Below are 18,314 nucleotides of genomic sequence, written 5' to 3' on the forward strand. Positions count from 1 at the left end.
AAAACTGAGAGAAAATCTAATTAGATTTCAAATTGGAATTCATTTGAAGTCTAATTTTGCGTCACATGTTCCATCTAATTTAAGTTTTTAAATTTTTATGCCAAGTTAGTTAATTCAATATAAAATTTAGAATTTAATTACAATTTAATTTTGCGTCATGTATCTTATCTAATGTAAGTTTTTTTAATTTGTGTGCCAAGTGAGTTAATACAATGTAGAAAACGATAAGTTCAATATAAATAAACATAAAAAATCTAACCAAATATATATACCATGACTATATACGGTTCACACACACACACACACACACTAATGCTTAGAGAAAATTTAATTATATTCAAAATTGAATTTTGCTTTTGTTAGATTTCCATACAAATTAAATTAAAACTAGTAACAACATGTCACCTAAGATTTGTTGTAAAAGTGTTGTAGAAATAGATACGCCCAAACCAAGTGAGAGTTTTTTTTTTTTTTGTCGGCTTTTCTTTATGGAAACTTATACTTTGGTTTGATTGGACTTACAAAGATAGATTGTGAGTGTAATTTGAGATGAAAAGGAAATAACGATAATGTCAACCACAAAAATATGTTATGGATCTTGGTGTGAACATCTTGTCAAAAGACAAGTTCTCCTCCTAGAAATAGTGCAACAATTTCCCTTCATCATTCTTAATAACTTCATCAAAGATTTATATTTAATTTAAATACCCCTATCACATTCTAAAATCCTTGCAAACCAAACCTCTTAAACTCATTTTGCTCTAACAATTCCAATTATTTTATTTATTCATCAATATCGAACCATGTATTTTTGGAGGAAATTTTTTTTTTTAGCATTGTCACAGTCATTATACTTTTGTCTTTGATTTTCTTTGCTAAGCCTCATGAGGTTATTGGGTGTTACAAAGCCAAAATATGGGGCAAAAATGGTGTCATTTTCACCATTAAAAAGAATTCCAAAGAACTCATCACTAAATTAAACTTATTAAAAATATATTTTTTGAATTCTAACACAATCTTTTAAAGAACAACTATGTGCATTGAAAACTCAATAATATTTGTTTTTGATAAGCAAAACTCAACAGTATTGATACAAGCCAATTACACATATATTTTTAAAATGTCTTAAACTAAACCCCCCACTTGTTTGCGAGTTGCTACTACTTTACGAGCAGTTAAAAAAAAAATTAAAAAAAAAAAAACTCCGGATATATTAAAAGAATTAAGCATCTATTATATTTATATTTAATGTTTGTAATGTTGCATCCCTATAACATGACTATCTTTTTCAGCAAATGTTTAAAACATGGCTATTATTTATTATTTGTTATTTTCCTTTCGCTGAATTTGATTATTTGTTAATTGGTTTCTTTCTTTTATAGATTATAATAAATGGCTTTAGGAGTTTACCACAAAAATAGTTATGTTACTGTAGGGAGCGTTTGGATAGAAATTATTTCCGTGTTTCCCTTTTTTTTTTTTTAATTGATCAGCGTCTCTTTCACCCACACGAACAACAACCCACACCAACATGTAAACAATAACTTTTTTATTATTTTCAATTTTCTGTTTTCAGCAAAATAAACGGTATCTAAATAGACTTATATAAGAAATGATTGAATAGAAATAACCGTTTTAACCAAAAAAAAAAAAAAAAAAAGAATAGAAATAACAGGAATAGGCACAAAGACTAAGGGAAAGAAAAGGAAAAAAAATTTTTTTTGACTTGAGCGTGAGCAGTAGCACTCATTAGACCCCACAAGACAAGACAACCACCTCGTTTCTTTCTTTTTCTTTTCACTCAAAATTCAAAAAACTCCCAATTTCAATGGCTCTTTTCCCAAAAACTTTTCTCTCTCTCTCTCTCCACACCCCTTATAATAAATTAATTCCTCTCTCCTCCTCTGACACACACGCTCACACACACACACTCTCTCTCCAAGTCATTACACCACCAGAGAAAACAGAAGAAATTTTAGGGTTAGGGTTAGGATTTCGTGTGGTTTCGATTCTTTTAAGGGCTTCAAAATTTTCACTCAGGTAACAATTTCTCTCTCTCTCTCTCTCTCTCTCTCTCTCTTAATTTTTTGTTCTTTTGTTTATTTTTATAATGCTCTATTTGGTTGCTGAGAAAATAAGGCGAGAAAATGTGTTATTTTCTTTCTTGGTGACTTTAGATAGCAAATTAGCAAATTTTGGGTTTGGTTTTGTTGAATTTTTTCATTTCCAAAGAAACCAAGAGTCAGAGAAAACGTGGGATTTGAAAACTGCATTTTCGTTTATTTTCCTTCGTTTTCTTGGCTAACAAACAGTGGGTTTTTGCTTTAGTGGGTTAGTTTGTGGTTTATTATTGTTGGTGTTTGTGAAGTTGTTATGGGATAATTCATGGAAAATTTTGAATCTTGAAATGTAGGTGTTATTTTGAAACCCTAATTTTTGGAAAGTTGGGGTTTTTTTAAGTGCTGAAGTGATGGGTGATGAAGAGGGAACCAGTAATGGTGGTGGTACAGAAGGCACTGAAGGGTTTCACTACTTGAAAAGTGAAGCAATGAATGGTAGTAGTAGTAATAATTGTGTATGATTGTTATGTTCTTCAAGCATTCTCTTCTTGTGCATGTCTTGATTTGCAATTAATTAACACTTCTGTGCATGTGTCAGTCAATGGGCTCTGGAGGGATTGAGAGTGGCTTTAGTGATATAAGCATATCTGGTGGTGGTGGTGGTGGTGGTGGTGGTGGTTTTGGAAGTGGTTTTGGGTTTGGATTGAGCACTGATATTGAATTATTTTCCACCAAGTACCTGTTTGGATTGCGCGTTTTACGCGTCTGTGTTTAGCGTTTTGGATTTTTTTTTTTTTTTTTTAGCGCATGAACAATAAAATCACATGAATTTACTGTGCAGAGACAAAAATCACTGTTTACGCATTGTAGCAGTACTGTTCACAAATTTAAAAATATTAAAAATGGGTCCCATGGCACTATTCACATATTTAAAAATTATTTTGCTACAGTGTTTTTAGTTTTCAGTTTCAGCAAAAATAAGTTCAATCCAAACGAACCACAAGTCTAAAGGTTTCTGCTTATTTGTCTGCATGAATTTTACAAAAATGTCCCATTTTTTTTTTTTTTTTTTTTTTATCAATTAGGGATGTTGATGTGTGGTACATGCTTAAGTTTGTGTGAGTCATCTATTAGTAATATGTTGTTCATCTAAAATTTTAGTTATGCATTAATCTCTAGAAGCAAGGATTATATTCCAAATACATTTTTTTCACTGTTAGTTTAAGGTTTCCATTGGCTGCTCTTTGTGATCTTAGGTCAACCTTTTCTGGAATATTTATTATTATTTTAGTTTGAGTGCATATTTTTTAGTTTAATTAGAACATTTCTGACAATGTCTTCCCCAATTCTTAGGCCCTCCACCTTCAGCAGCAACTGCTCCTCCAAAAGGTCTTGGCATGCAGCTTGGTAATGGCTTGTTTGGAAGTTAAAAAAGGGAGGGGGAGTAAAGTAAAGGGAGGGAGAGTAATTCAATTACCTTGTTTGGAAGTTTTTTAAGGAAGGAGGGGGAGGGGTTTGGAGGGGTTTCAACCACCTCTAACTCCTCATTTTTAATTCTCCCAAATTGGAGAGAGATGGAGGGAGAGTAGAGTGGATAAATTTCCCAATTTACCCTTTCTAAATTAATAAAATTACAAACCGAGTATATAAAATAAATTCACGTATTATTCACGTTATTTTCTCTTTAGTCTCAAATTTCTCTCAACTCTCTCAGCCTTGAAGACCCCTCTGCCTCTCTCTCACACGATTTCTTCCACACTTCACGCTGTCTCTCTCTCACACAACTTCTTCACAATCAATCGTCTCTCACGCCTGGGTTTTTCTTTCAAAGGTAAATTCTGTTTTTCGTTTTGTTTTATGGGTTTCTTTTGAGTTGGATCAAATAACTATGTTCTTAAAATTGTGATTTTATTGGGTAATTTCTTATTAATTGTTTATGGGGTAATAACATGTTATTTGTGGGTGGGTTTCAGATTTGATTGCTTTTTTTTTTTTCCTTAAATTTTAAAGTTTCAAAGTATTGCTCATAAAGTGTTTGATAAAGTGCTTGAGTGAGTCTAGATTGTGAACTTGCATAAATTTGTATATTGTAGCTACATATGGATCAGTGTTTCTTGTTTATTTTTATCGGGTAATTTCTTGTGTTTTGTGAATGGGTTTCTGATTTGGGTAATTTATTGTTTTTTGTGAATGGGTTTCTGATTTGGCTCCTCCTAAGCCCCAACCAAAATGGTACTCTCTCATCTTTGTGATGTTCAAGTTTGAAGTGGAGAATGGATCTGATTTATGTTTTTGGCATTTGGGTTTTGAGAAAACTGTTAGCTTTTAGCTTGAAATTGTGTTTGCTTTCATTTTTCCCTGTTGTTTGGTTGCTGAGAAAATAATAAAGGAGATTTTTTTTTTTTGTTTGTTTGTTGTTTATATGATGTTATTATGCTTACCCATATGCTGGTTTAGCTTGAATCTGATAATTTTTTCCTGTTTAGATATTATTATATTGTTTTTTTGAAAATATTTGATTTGAAATCAGCTTAAGCAAACCAATTGAAACAGATGGTTTAAGTAGCTTAGAGGCTTTGAATCTATTAAAGATTTTCTGGGTTGTTTATATTTTGTTGGAATTTTTAATTGCTGAAGTAAGATTAAAAGAAAATAGCTAAATCCTGTTTGAACAATAGTATTATAGATGATTGTCTTCTTTTTACCCAGAAGACAATGGTTTAAGGTTTATATGTTTCGATGTGCTGTGATAGTGTGTATTAGAGTATAGGGTGGTTCTGTTTGTAATGGTATGGAGATCCTATAATTTTGGTCATGCTATGTTGGGTGGTAACTAAAGTTGTGATTCCAATTGGGTTGATATGAATAGGTTTAACCGATTTTTTGGGATGTGTACTTACTCAATTGGGAAACCATTGATTGAACAGACATAGAATGTGGCTTCGGAGATACTTAACAACAAAACTCCTCAGCAGAAATCCAGCAATGCGAACTGTGATTTACAATTAATTCTGGACCACCTTACTGATGGGAATTCTAATCTGAGTCAAAATAGTTCTTGCCCTATGATTCAAGCCACTGACAAGGTGGTTGTGCAACTGCATTTGGATTTCCGAGAGCACCGAGAGAGGGAGCTCAAGTTTACAGCTGCAGGTTGGAAGTGTGATTGTCAGGGGAAGTGGTTCAGAGATGAAAATGTGAGCCAATTTTTATTTTTTATTTTTTTTTGGCATCGTTCTTGATACTGCTTACTGGTACTAAATTTGACAGGGTGTATTGAGATTCTGAAGTTAACAAATAATTTTATTTTGGATTATACTATTTTGATTAAACCAATTAATTAATTCTTTTTTTAATGATATTATTTTTCATGATGTCAAATGTAGTGATTTATGCATGCAGGTTGAGTTTGACTCTGATGAAGATGATCCAAATGTATGCCTTGGATGAAAAGATGTGGAAGAATTTAGCTGATGGACATTCAATTTGATCATGATTGATGATGGTGGTATAGTTTGCTAACTTGGCATGTAAAGCTACTGCTAGTTTTCTACTGAACAACCTAGAAGAAAATTTTTGTTATACACTGATTAGCCTGTAGGGAGCCCAAGAGTTGCGTCTTTGTGAATATAGGAAGTTGGTGTACCAATGCTTGAATTAAGCACTGTTTCAAAAGGATTTTTCTTCAAAGGTGTATCACACAATTGCATTATTTATCAGAGGAATTCTGGCAGGTGTGCAGGGAAATTTATGTGTTTTGGAAAATGTAAAAGAAAATTAATTGATTCTACATATTTTTCTTATCTTGACCTTTGAAGTACCTATAGATTATTTATGTAAGAACCTATGGTGCTGGTTTTGTTATTATTGTAATTCAAATTCTCTTGGAATGGCAATTGTAAATGGGTTAAAAGTTCTAACTACTACTTCTTTGTGTTCCTTTGCTTGGATTTTACTCACAGGCATATATGCTTGTCATGGAATCAACTGCCTGTTTATGCTGATTTGTGAGAGACTTGGGCCAAGCCTCAGCATTAGCCTTAGATTAATGGATAAAACTAGAAGCTAAAAAGCCTCCTTGTTAATGAGAGACAAATTCGATAAAATGATTTTGTCCTCCATCTTGTTGTTTTTTTTTTATCTTAGGTGAAATATGAATAACTGTGTGAGATGATGAGAGTGTGAGAGGCTGTGACCAAGAGCTCCTGCACTAGCTCCATGGGGTTCAAACTTCGAATTAGAAAGTTACAAGTTACAACACACACAGTCAGAGAGATGTTGAGACTTAAAAAGAAAGTGCATTGTCAATATTAAATTCACGTACTAAGAAAAATAAAAATATATATATATTAAAAATAATAATAAATGAAAGAAACATTGAAATTCAATATTTTGTTGATTTTTTCAGTAAACAAACAAATCATACATTTCTTTCTTATTTTAATTATTATCAATTAAGGATAGTTTTTTTTAGTATAATAAAAAAGTAGAAAAAATATTTAATCATAGACCAATGTTGATTATTTAATTCACATAAAAAAAATTATCAAAAAAAAAAATATTGCATGCTATAGTCATAATTATTTAATCTAACAAATTAATCATAGACCAATGTTGCAAGTCCATTTTCAAATAGGGGTAAATTTGTCTATTTTAATCATTTCCTCTTCTCTTCATCCTAATTTTTAAAACATCCAAACAAGGGGAATGGCTAATTACTCCATTCCCTCTTACTAATTTTAAAAACATCCAAACAAAGTAGAGAGGAACCATTCCCCTCTACTCTCCTCCCCACTACTCCCCTCTACTCGCCTCCCTCTCTAAACTTCCAAAAATACCATAAATCTCAAAGGACAAACCAGTTCTTGGAATTTTTGAAGGCAGAAGGCGAAGTCATTTTGTTACTATTTGTTTTTGATAAGTAATTCTATTACTATAATATTATTGTTTGAACAAAGTTTGTCTCCAAACATATTTGGAGCTATTTTTTCCAAACCATTACGCGGCAATTTATAAGACTATTTGCATTTATGTTCTAAACAAGTCACATGACTCATTAACACATGGATAGTTTCTTCATTTGCCACATAATGGGTTGGAATGAATAACTCCAAATATGTTTGGAGTCAAACTCTTCCTTATTGTTTATAGTGACATTACTTAAGCATGCATGAAACTCCTCAGATGATAAAAAGTAAAAACAATCACCAGTAATAGGAAATTAGGTAGTATACTTTTGGTTTGTATCTTAGACATTGTATGGTCCTTGTAGGGTCCGATTTTTCTAGTCCGTCCCAGGATGCATGGGACCTCAGACCAACAAGCCCAGTACAATGAATTTGTAGAGAGTGGGCCAAAGAGTTAGGTTTTGGTGTATGAACAAAAGTTGTCATGGTGTTCTACTCGATAGGATGAGCTGGACTGAGTTCGTCTGGGAGAATTGGTCCTCGGTACAGTTCCGGGAGCCCTTTCTGGTCCCTCTTGTGTGTTGGGGACCCCCATCTTTGCTTCTCTTTACTCCCCTTTTATAGTAGTTTTCTTCCTCCTGAATGGGGTCCTTAGGGTAGGTACTTGTTCCATCAGCCCTTCCCTACAGTTGTTTGGAGTGGTTGTAAGGACAGAGAAGTATGGTCGTGTTAGGCGCAAGGCACTGAATGCAATAATGGCAGTCTTTCCTTTAAACACTTTTATTGTCCTTTTCTGTTTTAGTACTTTTCCCGCTCCGTGGGATGATAGAGAGTGTCACTACTGGTGGCAGGTTACCTCCTCCATCCTCGGCTATATTGTGCCGAGGAGGGCTCTCCCCGTGGCCGAGGAAGGGCATTTCCTCCCCACAACCGAGGAGGGATTTTTCCCTTGGGTTGGGCCTTTGGCCCAATATAGGCATCGACATGGGCCTACTGGTCTTTTACCCCCCACAGTCCTCATCATGAGAAACTTCTATAGTTGCATTTTCTTTCTGGATGTTAATTTGTAATTTTGTGTTTGTTGCTGTCTGTTTTAACAATTTGTTTCTAGTGCATTGCGTGAACAGGCAGTGGTCGACCTTTCTTCATTGCATTTATGTTTTTTCTTGCCTTATTGTATAGATTGAAACTAGTGGGAATCCAGCCATCCTTTTCAAAACGCATCCTAACATGAACAAGGAATTATTTTCCAATGAAAATATTTTAGGCCTTAAGGACCCCTAATATCTTTTTATTATTTTTCTCTGGGCATTGTAAAGTTCTATAAATTTCTTGAAGGGATCCTCCTGTGCACTTTTGTGTGGTTGAGTTCCTCTTTTTTTTGCAAGAATACTTTTGAAGTATCACAAAATTATAAATCCTATTAATGATCATATATGTCTTCTGTATTGCTCTAATTAATATTCTTATCCTCATACTTAAAACTTAAAACTGACTTATTATTTTGAGAAAATTTTGCATTTTAACTGTAGTTGGCAAGTAATATGGAGTTGTCTCTTGCAAGAGGTGTAACTGCAGTTGTTTGTTTATGGAATCTTCTTTCGTATTGTCAATATAGCTGTTGTAAGTTCTGTTTGTACAATCTTCTTTGGTAGTGTCAATCTTCTTTGATAGTCTTAGTATATTGAGGGTTTGAGTTCTTGTATATTTCTTCAACTTGTTTTTCTTTGAGCACCTTAAATTTTTACCCAGCTTGACTCTTCTTTTTTGTTTGTTTGTTTTTGTACTTTTATTTTTATAAGTAAGTTATGCCTTACTGAATTGTAGTTTATTGATTAATATGATTGTTCTAAAATCTGATCCTCTCTCTCTCTCTCTCCTGAATGCTCTATTTATCTTTAAATAGAAAGTGGTTCTCCAACAACTGAAAAAAAAAAAAAAAAAAAAAACACTTTTCTTGGAATTCCACTATAATAGGCATTAGGTGCACCTAATAGTAATTTGAAGGAAACCAATAGAACAATTAGCAATCAAGGGCACAAAAGCATCAAGTTGCAAACATAATAGATCAAAAGCATGCAAAACGATATATAGTGCAAAAGAAACCATATGTTGGATAATTATGTCATAACTAGTGAGTGCCAAAATATGTTCAAATATATAGAATAATAAAAAAAAATATATCACAATTAGCAACAAAATCAGTAAAAAAACACACCTATGAAAGCACAAAAAAAGCTCATTAGTCTAAACCATATGAAAGCACAAAAAAAAAAAAAAAAAAAACTCATGTCTAAATCACCAGCCTCAGCTTCCGTACCAGCAGCAGCATGGAAAACACCCTCGCTGGGAAAAATCTTCTTTTAGATCCAATACACAAATAATCTGAAAAAATTGTGTGTAAGAAATAACTACCAGATACAAGTGTCATATTTTTTTTCCAATTTGTCTCTTACGTGATGAAATGAGTCACTACTAATCTATTTATTTAGTTTATTTTTAAAATAAACAAGATCTAGAAAAAAGGTACTGTCTGTTCACGTGTAAGCGAAAGTTGGTATATAGATACCAACCGACTGGGGGACCCATCCAATGCTTTCCTATGTTTCCCAAATTTGAAACAACTTTTTTTTAATTGAGATGCAGCTGATATTGGTGAAATATGAATTCTACATGCACTTGGCTATGGCTCTTTTAACATTGTTCTTGTATCTTTAGTCAAAACAGCCAAACACCATGTTCTGCCATCAATTATTTGTTTTATATCAATAAAACTTATTACTCATCAAAAAAAAAATCGTTGTTTATAGTGTGCACCCTTGACCTACTTCCAAGCAGGGGCGGCTTGATACATTGAGGGGCCTAAGGCGAAAAAAGAATTGAGACCTTTTATATATTTAAAAATGACTTTTAAAAAAAATAATCTAAATATTGCTTAAACTCTATTCTCTTGTTAGATGCAAAATTACTAATTAGTATGAACCACCTAGAATATTTTTTTTAGAATGTTTGTAGACGCAAAAAATTTGATTAAACATTTCACACCTATTGATGTGGCAGATTAATAATTGTAAGTAAAAAAAAGTGACGTCAGTGGTGGACTTAGATGAGAATTAGTAAAAATTTGCCAACTTAATTGTTATGAAAAATCTTGTGAAATTTTTTGTGTATTATTCTTTTTTTTTTTTTTAAAGTGCTAAATTCATAATATTTTCACAACAAATTTTAGGTGTTAAATTGTTACTAGTTCTAATTTGAACCCACCATTGATATTATTTTTTTAACCACCAATAACAGCCAGTAACATCCTGCTACTTAGAATTTATTGTGAAAGTATTGTGAAAAATATTGTGAACGTAGAATTTCTTTTTCGTAAAAAAATACTATTTTATTTATTGGCTAATATTTTAGGCTTAATTAATAATATTAAAATAAATGAAATAACTCTATTGGTTAAAATTAGGGGGCCTTTTTTTTACCTGGGGCCTTACGCAACTGCCTTTCTTGCTTATATGCTAGAGCCGGCTATGCTTCCAAGTCAAATGGCATCAAAACTTGACATGTGATGTAGGTTTTTTAAGATTTAGCTCTAAATTAGGTTCTTAATGAGACCTTGAAGGTTTCTTGAATAAGGATTGGGGTTAAAGGGTTTAGGTAAAGAAAATATCAATTCTTGAATATGTTGATGGTTTTTTTTTGTGTCAAAAATAGTGAGTAGAATATGAAATAAGATAGATAAATCACTAGGCAATCATACCTAGGTTTCTAAGCAATCACACTTAGGTTGGAGAAGGCAATCACACCCTCAAACAATAAAATAAGCTGCTAAGATTTTATTAGAAAATCTTACTATCAATAACCTATTCATAGAATGAACAGGTTTACTAATAACTTTCAAAAAGGACTTAAGAATTTCTAAACCAAATTGGAAAATGACTCAAAGCATAAAGTAAGAGTCATGGGCCTTGGGTACAGCCAAGGACAGCCCATTGCAGTTTTTTGGAAATTACCAAATTTCCCTAATTCTAGTGAAACTGAGTGAGCATTTGGGGAGTGCTTATTCTTGCGTTTTCAGTTCCACGTTTTGTTTTGTTTTGTTTTTTTTTTTTTTTTTTTTTTGCACGTGAACAGTAACCTCACATGGGTTCATTGTTCACGTAATGTTCACGCATTAAAATATTAAAAATGGGTCCCACGATATTCACACATTTAAAAATTATTTTGCTACAGTACTTTCAGTTTCAGCAACAATAAGCTCAATCCAAACGGACCCTGAGTTAAAATTGATCCAACATCTTTCTATCCTAAGAAACTCAATAACAACTAGAGTAACCTATGAAAGGTGTCAAAAGTCCCACATCTAGACTAGACCACAAATCTTGAATTTTTTTCGTATTTAGTATGTGTTTGGATCCAGATGAACCTGCGTTTGGCATTTTGCGGGGTTTTTTTTTTTTTTTTTGCACACGTTTCAGCTTTAGGGGACAAAGTGCTATTCATGTACTGTTCATGCACTGTTCACGGGACCCACAACCACTTTATTCAAAAAAAAAATATTAAAAATGGGTCCCACAGCACTATTCACACATTTAAAAATTATTTTGCTACAGTGTTTTCAGTTTTCAGCAAAATAAGTTGTATCCAAATTGACTCTTAATGTTGTTTTTCCTTGAAATCTTTTTGTCCGCATCAACATGTTCCAATGAAACAAAAATCAAACATTCCAAACACCTTTTATGTAACCAAGCACTTAACTAGCCAATTTCGTGCAGCCAAGGAGATTTTCTCCTTTTTTTTTTTTTTTTTTTTTTTTTCATTTACAATCTATGCCCAGGGCGTTTATTAAATTCGCCACAGAAATCTAAGTAAAAAATCTCAAAAAAATAAGACTGGCTGAACTATCATCGAAAATGCTTTAACATTCAAATTAAAAAAAAATTAAAATTGATTGGAATTGGATGATCAAGGACGAAACCTTTGCTTCAGCATGTGAAGAATCAGTAGAAGACGATCACAGCTATATTGTCGTTTCATCATCATCATTGGTAAAGCTATATTTTTTATTACAAGATTTCAAAGTTCAATTTTTTTTTTATAAGTACATAAGCATATTATTAATAATAGAAAAAGTGCCTAGCCCAGTACATTGGGGATGTACTATAGGGGCACAAATCAGGAACCAAAACTACACCAATCAAGAAAAATAGGAAAAGAGGAACAAGAAAAATGAGAAAAGACCACAGTCCATTCAAAGAGAGTGTGCAAGAAAAAAGACTTAATCTCTAACAAAGAACGTTCACAACCCTCAAAGTTTCTAGCATTCCTTTCACACCAAATGCACCATATCAAGTAATGAGGCACTAATCTCCAAACATCTATGTGACGGTGTTGCACAAACTTCCTTTACCAAGTCTCAAACAACTCAAGGACAGTATGAGACATAACCCATTGAATACCAAATAAGCAAAAAACCAAAGACCACAACTCCCAAGCTATGGGACAATGAAGCAGAAGATGATCCACCGACTCCCCACAACTCTTACACATATAGCACCAATCAAGCACTAGCACACGTCTTTTACGAAGGTTGTCTGTTGTTAAGATCTTACCTAAGGAAGCATACCAAGAAAAGAAAGCTATTCTTGGAGGGACCTTTGATTGCCATATCATTCTCCATGGGAAAGGTACAAGAGTAGGAGGGTAGAATGAGCAGTAATAACCTTTAACCTTAAAAACTCTATTCCTTGCAAGCTTCTAACAAACCTTATCTGATCCAAACTCCCGCACTGTCGAAGAATAGACCAACCCCATAAACCGATCAAAAGCTTCTTCATCCCAATCTTGTGGTCGACGACGAAATTGCACATTCCAGTGAAACCTCCTAGTAGACCAACTCATAACTTCAGCCATCGAGGAATCCTTTGACCTACTAAGACAATAAAGCTCCGAAAAAGCCTCTTCGAAAGAACGATCCCCGCACCACACATGCTTCCAAGCTTGGTCTATAGCTTAAAAATTGTTCAATCTATTTAGGGTAAAAATAAAACACTAGTGGTGAATTAATCTTTCAAATATTTCCTTTAGAAGGATGAACCAAGATAAAGAATTTCATAAAATTAAAGACAAAACTCAGCTGACCCAGGAACCAAACATTCCTACAACAACAACAACCAATTACATCATCAAGCATACAAAATCTTCAAAACCCCCAAATGAACCACAACCTACCGCCGCCGCTAATAACCCAAGCCAAATCCCCAATTGTTGATTTGTCAAACCTCTGCATGTGGTCGTTGATGAAAACCTAGCCACCACTGTCGTCGTAAGTCTTTGTTGTAACCCATAATAGTGGCCCCACAACCCTACTGAGCCCATTCCCACAACCATTGGCTCTCTTGAAGGTTTATTCATTCTATTCATTTTAATTTTTTTGTTTTGTTTGGTTGTAGAGAAAAGAGAAGAAAAGTAAATACATGGTGGAGTGTTTAATTAAAAATGATGTTTCTGATATATTTTTGATAGGTAGATAGTGGGGGAGGGGGAGATTGGCTTCGAACCACATATATGGGGCACCACAAAAAATGCCATTACCTTTAGGCTATTACTTGAACCCCAAGATGATGTTTGGGATTTTGAATTTGGTTTTATTGGGAATAGGCTTTAGCCCTCTGTTTAAGTTCGAAGGAGTTTCAATCATTTTTAGAATTTGGGGGAACAGTAGGGTATTTAAAGTCTTTTTTCACTATACCTCAAGAATGTCAATGTAATTTACTTTTATTTTGTTTTGTTTTTAATTAATCTTCATGAACTACTAAATATGGTGGTTAGAATAACACTAGAAGTATCAGCTGATGTTTTAATTCTGTAGTAAACTATTCCAGCTTGGTCAAAATTGGCATAGTTGTTTGCTTATGAACTTTGGCTTAAAAGGTACTTCCTCCTCCCACAAGAGTGGCTGGAGACTGAGGGTGTGGTTTAAAAACTCAATTAATGCGTGTGTTACAATAATTTAACAATTAGATAACAAAATTGACCTAGTTTTTTTTAGTTACAGATTTTGCATCAAACTGATTACATTTGTTTCTATTATTTAGGCTACTTGTGGCATCCCTGAAATTGCCTTTGCAACATTTGAGAACATGAAATATGGAGAAGGTTCGCAACAACTTTTTCCTTTGTTTGTTTTTTTACATGAAGATATTATGCGCTGTGAATTTGTTTTTTAATTTTTAATTTTTATAAGTACTAAGTTGTATTGGAAAAACAAGAATTCAACAATTACACACAATGTATTATAGATGTTCGTCACAACTAAGCTCTAAGAGTACAATGATCAATAAACTCTAATAAGTTTGAGAAAGAGAAGCTTTCTGATGCTGGCAACCATTCTAAGAGTTTTCAAAGAAATGCAATTTCTAGATCTGTCCTCGACTCCTCGCACACCCTTCAAAGTTTCTTACATTTCTTTCCCTATAGATGCACTGCAGCAAGCAATGAGGAGTGGCCTTCCATATCTCACTGTTCCGATGTTGCCCAAAACAGCCTTTGCTAATAAGCTAGTAAATCTACATCACCCTTTGAACCTCAAAAAGAGCAAATACCATATCCCACAACTCTCTACAAGTGATTTAATGTTTCCCATCCCCCTTGCACATACAAAACCAGCTAACTAAAATAATATTATGCTTTCTCAAATTATCTGTTGCTAGAATTTTTTCCAAAGAAGCAACCTAGAGAAAGAAAAGCTACCTTTGTTGGGACTTTAGGCTTCCAAATGCATTTCCAAGGCAACTTTTCAACTTCTGTAGGGGCTAAGGCTCTATTATAGGATCTAATCTTGAACCCTCCTGAATAGATGACCTTCAGCACAACGTATCCTCTCCTCTAACTTCAATTCCCAGTTATGGACTGCTTGTGTAAAATTCTGGGAAGCACGGACACAGCAAATTGGGTGCCGTATCCGTGTTGTATGTGACACGGGATACTCCTGGGACACAGCTGTACGCGTGTCCCACTCACCCTTTTTTTTAATTTTTTTTTAAAATAATTGGATACGGCCTGGACACAGCTCGGACACTTCTGAGACATAGTTGGGACCCGCTTCGTGAAAATAAAATGACTAACTAACCCAGCCCATAGCAGATCTTCTTTTTCTTCTTCTTTGCAGATGTTCTTGTTCTTCTTCATCACAGATCTCTTCTTCTTCATCTTTGTCTTCTTCATCTTCTTCTCACACAGGAAGGACTAAAGGACAAATCCATTCATATTTCCCCCTTATGCCCTTTTTTTTTGTTCGTGTGTCCTAAGCCAACTTCTTTTTAAACTTTTCTTTTATGAGTTAACTTTTTATTATTCTTTTATTATTATTTAGGTAGACAATAGATACAAGTGTATATATATATATATATATATATATATTGGCTAGGCTTTAATATACTTACAAAAGAATTATTAACAATTATTTAAAAACAAATAAAATTTTTGTTATAAAACAAATTTTGTAAAATTTGAAAAAAAATAAAATAATATACATATCCCGACTGACTAGTGTCTTAATTTTTCAAAAATTGTCGTGTCACTGTGCCGTATCCGTACTTGTACCGGTGCCCGTATCCATGCATGTGCTTCCTTGGTAAATTTTCGACTCCCAGTGAATGGATTGTGTGATTGCATATGACCGCTACTAGTTCCCTTATTCTATGCAATATGATGCAACTCAAGGAAAGACTCCTTAATCACCACCCTTGAAATTGATGAAGGTAGAGATTTCACCTTCCCTGTATATTTTTCCAAAGGCTAACCCCATACAGCCCATTCGCGGCATTGGTGGACCAATCTCCTCCCATAGAGCCATACTTCAGTTCATTTATTCAGAATTAGTTACAGGGCAGTTGCTTTGTTTCATAAATGTTTGGGAAGCTTATGCCTTTTTCGGTAGTGCACTATCATTAATGGTATGATGATTGCCCAGTTGCTAACTGACTTTGATAAGATTTTTGCCATGGGAACTGGTGTGACCATTTTAGTGTATGTGTTGCACTAAAGATGTACTTTGGTTATTTTACAATATATATGAATTAGTAGTTTTCTAGTTGTTTTTATTCTACTTTACCCCCTTTTTGAATGGATCCACTACAGAAAACCACTTTGATGAGGAACATGTGATGAAAAGGAAAAAAGAGAAGAGAAGAGATAGAGGATAAATCCTTGGAGTTGTTCTCTTTTGTTACTTTTCCTGAGATGTTTGATTGCTTTACTTTTAGTGTTCAATATTGGTATACCTGTTGTATAATCCTGTGTACATGGGTGGTGCCTCTTTTACGTATTAATAAATTAAATATTTACTTGTAGAAGAAAGGGTAGAGATAGAAGAAATTCCTCAACAAATACAATTGAAGAGGAAATAAAGTGGAAAGGGAAACAAAAACTATGTCAAGGCAAATCAATGTCACTAGTTAAAATAGTTCCGGCCAATGCCTTCTTCTGCAAGTAGGTTCTCCTATGCATTGGCCTGGTGCAGGTTTAGTGAATATGCTTGTTTTTTGAGAGTTGCAATGCTTTCTCGTATTAGTTCAATTTTTATCAAATTAATTGGACGTATTACAAGCAAAAATTGGTCAAGGGGCATCCCTCGATTTAAACTGTTTGCTACATATTTGACACTTGTTAATTGAAACTAAATTGTACTCTTATTTTTTGGTTTGCCAAAGGGTTTTAAGCTCTCTTGGTTGACTTTTGCTTCTTTCCACACTGTTTTTCTTTCCTTTGGTGCTTCATAGTATCCGATTCTATCCATGTTATTTCCCTTGGAAGTTGGAAATGTTTATGACTTTGAAACTTTACAATATCCATATTTTGAAACCAATTAGTTTAACAGAATAATAGGTAATCATCTATTTAACCTCCGCAATATTAACTTCATTGATTCAATTGTTGAAATAGACTCCATAATTACATTATGTAGGTTTAATTTAGTTAAATGAACTCTCTAGCCTGTTTTCAACTGTTCAAGGTTTGTACTTAATTATCTTTTTTTCCCCCTGGGTGTTAAATACTTGTAATTATTTTTGCATAACAGATTATATGAAACCTGATACTGAGACTTATAATTGGCTGATCCAAGCGTATACAAAAGCTGAATCTTATGACAAGTACTTCAGTAGCATATCAGCAAGACCAGATTTGGTTTATTTACGAGCAATAATGTTTTGATTCTTCAAAGTATTTAGGGTCAAATTCCTAGTCGAGTGCTTTGACAGCCCTAATTTTTTGATTAAACCAAGAAATGAAAACTTAATAATATGTTGTCCTTAAATTTTACTAGCTTTAGTCAAGTAAAAAAGGTCTTTTTTAGAAAGGTTCCCAACGTTATCATTGTCAAAGAAGAAAATGAAATAAAATAAAATAATTGAACCCTATTTTTGGGGTTAAGTTCCCAAGAACATGGAACTCCTACCAATGTGCCAAATTTCAGTTAATTACTTATTGTCACGATCAAGTTTTCGGATTCCTTCTATTTGTTGGATCAACAAGTGTATTGTAGTTTCCTCTAGACTCTCTGTTATATATTGATTGTTTTACAATGCCAATTTACTCCATCTTGACCGTACTCAGGGGCGGACCCACTTAGAAGAGAGCCCCCCAAACTTTTCTAATATTATAAAATTACACCTAAAATTTCCTAAATTCTTCAAAAAATATATGGTTGGCACCCCCCCTCCCTCAAACATCTCAAATATTAGATTTTTACCCCCTGAATTTTCCTAAAATTTTCAAAAGAAATATGGCTAGCCCCCCAAACTCTTCATATTTCATGTATGACACCATTAAATTGGTTCAATTTATATTGTTATTATTTTGGCCCCCCATTCACAAAATTCTAGTTCCGCCCCTGACCGTGCTCATTCCTCAGGGTTCATTCTATTCATTTTATCAATTGCTTGTTCCTCTCTAGGATTTTCCAATTTGAATATTCTTAGAAAAAGGTAAATCAGTTGAAGGTCATATAATTTACCACGTTAAACATTTTTCTTCTCATTTTCTGGTTATCAATGGCACAAATAGTGGTTTGCCTACTACCCTTCCCTTGTTGCAGAATCCTCCGACCTTCCGTTTTCTCCCTAAATCCCTTCCAATTTAAAGGGTAGAAGTATCACCTGGTTTCAAATGTTTTTTCTTTCTTACGTCATATATGAATTTATAGGGGGAGAGTTACTGAATTTGTTACATGTATGAATTTACTGGTAAGCAATAAGTGCTATTGGTTTTGAGCGACAGGGGCTATCTAACACATAGTTCATGATTTTAAATTGGATTGGACAAAAGTTCATAGATAGGCATGGCATTT

General features: G+C 33.7%; 1 protein-coding gene across 1 annotated transcript; it reads left to right on the forward strand.

The window, feature by feature from the left end:
- The first annotated feature begins 2,470 nt into the window (after positions 1 to 2,470).
- On the forward strand, positions 2,471 to 5,907 carry LOC115980773. The gene is made up of 3 exons (XM_031102992.1): positions 2,471 to 2,575; positions 4,994 to 5,257; positions 5,463 to 5,907. The coding sequence occupies exons 1-3, from the start codon at positions 2,471 to 2,473 to the stop codon at positions 5,508 to 5,510; spliced, it is 417 nt and encodes a 138-aa protein (XP_030958852.1). The 3' UTR covers positions 5,511 to 5,907.
- Positions 5,908 to 18,314: the final 12,407 nt, after the last annotated feature.

Source organism: Quercus lobata, chromosome 3 (genome assembly GCF_001633185.2).
Source record: "Quercus lobata isolate SW786 chromosome 3, ValleyOak3.0 Primary Assembly, whole genome shotgun sequence".
NCBI classification, from domain to species: Eukaryota; Viridiplantae; Streptophyta; class Magnoliopsida; order Fagales; family Fagaceae; genus Quercus; species Quercus lobata.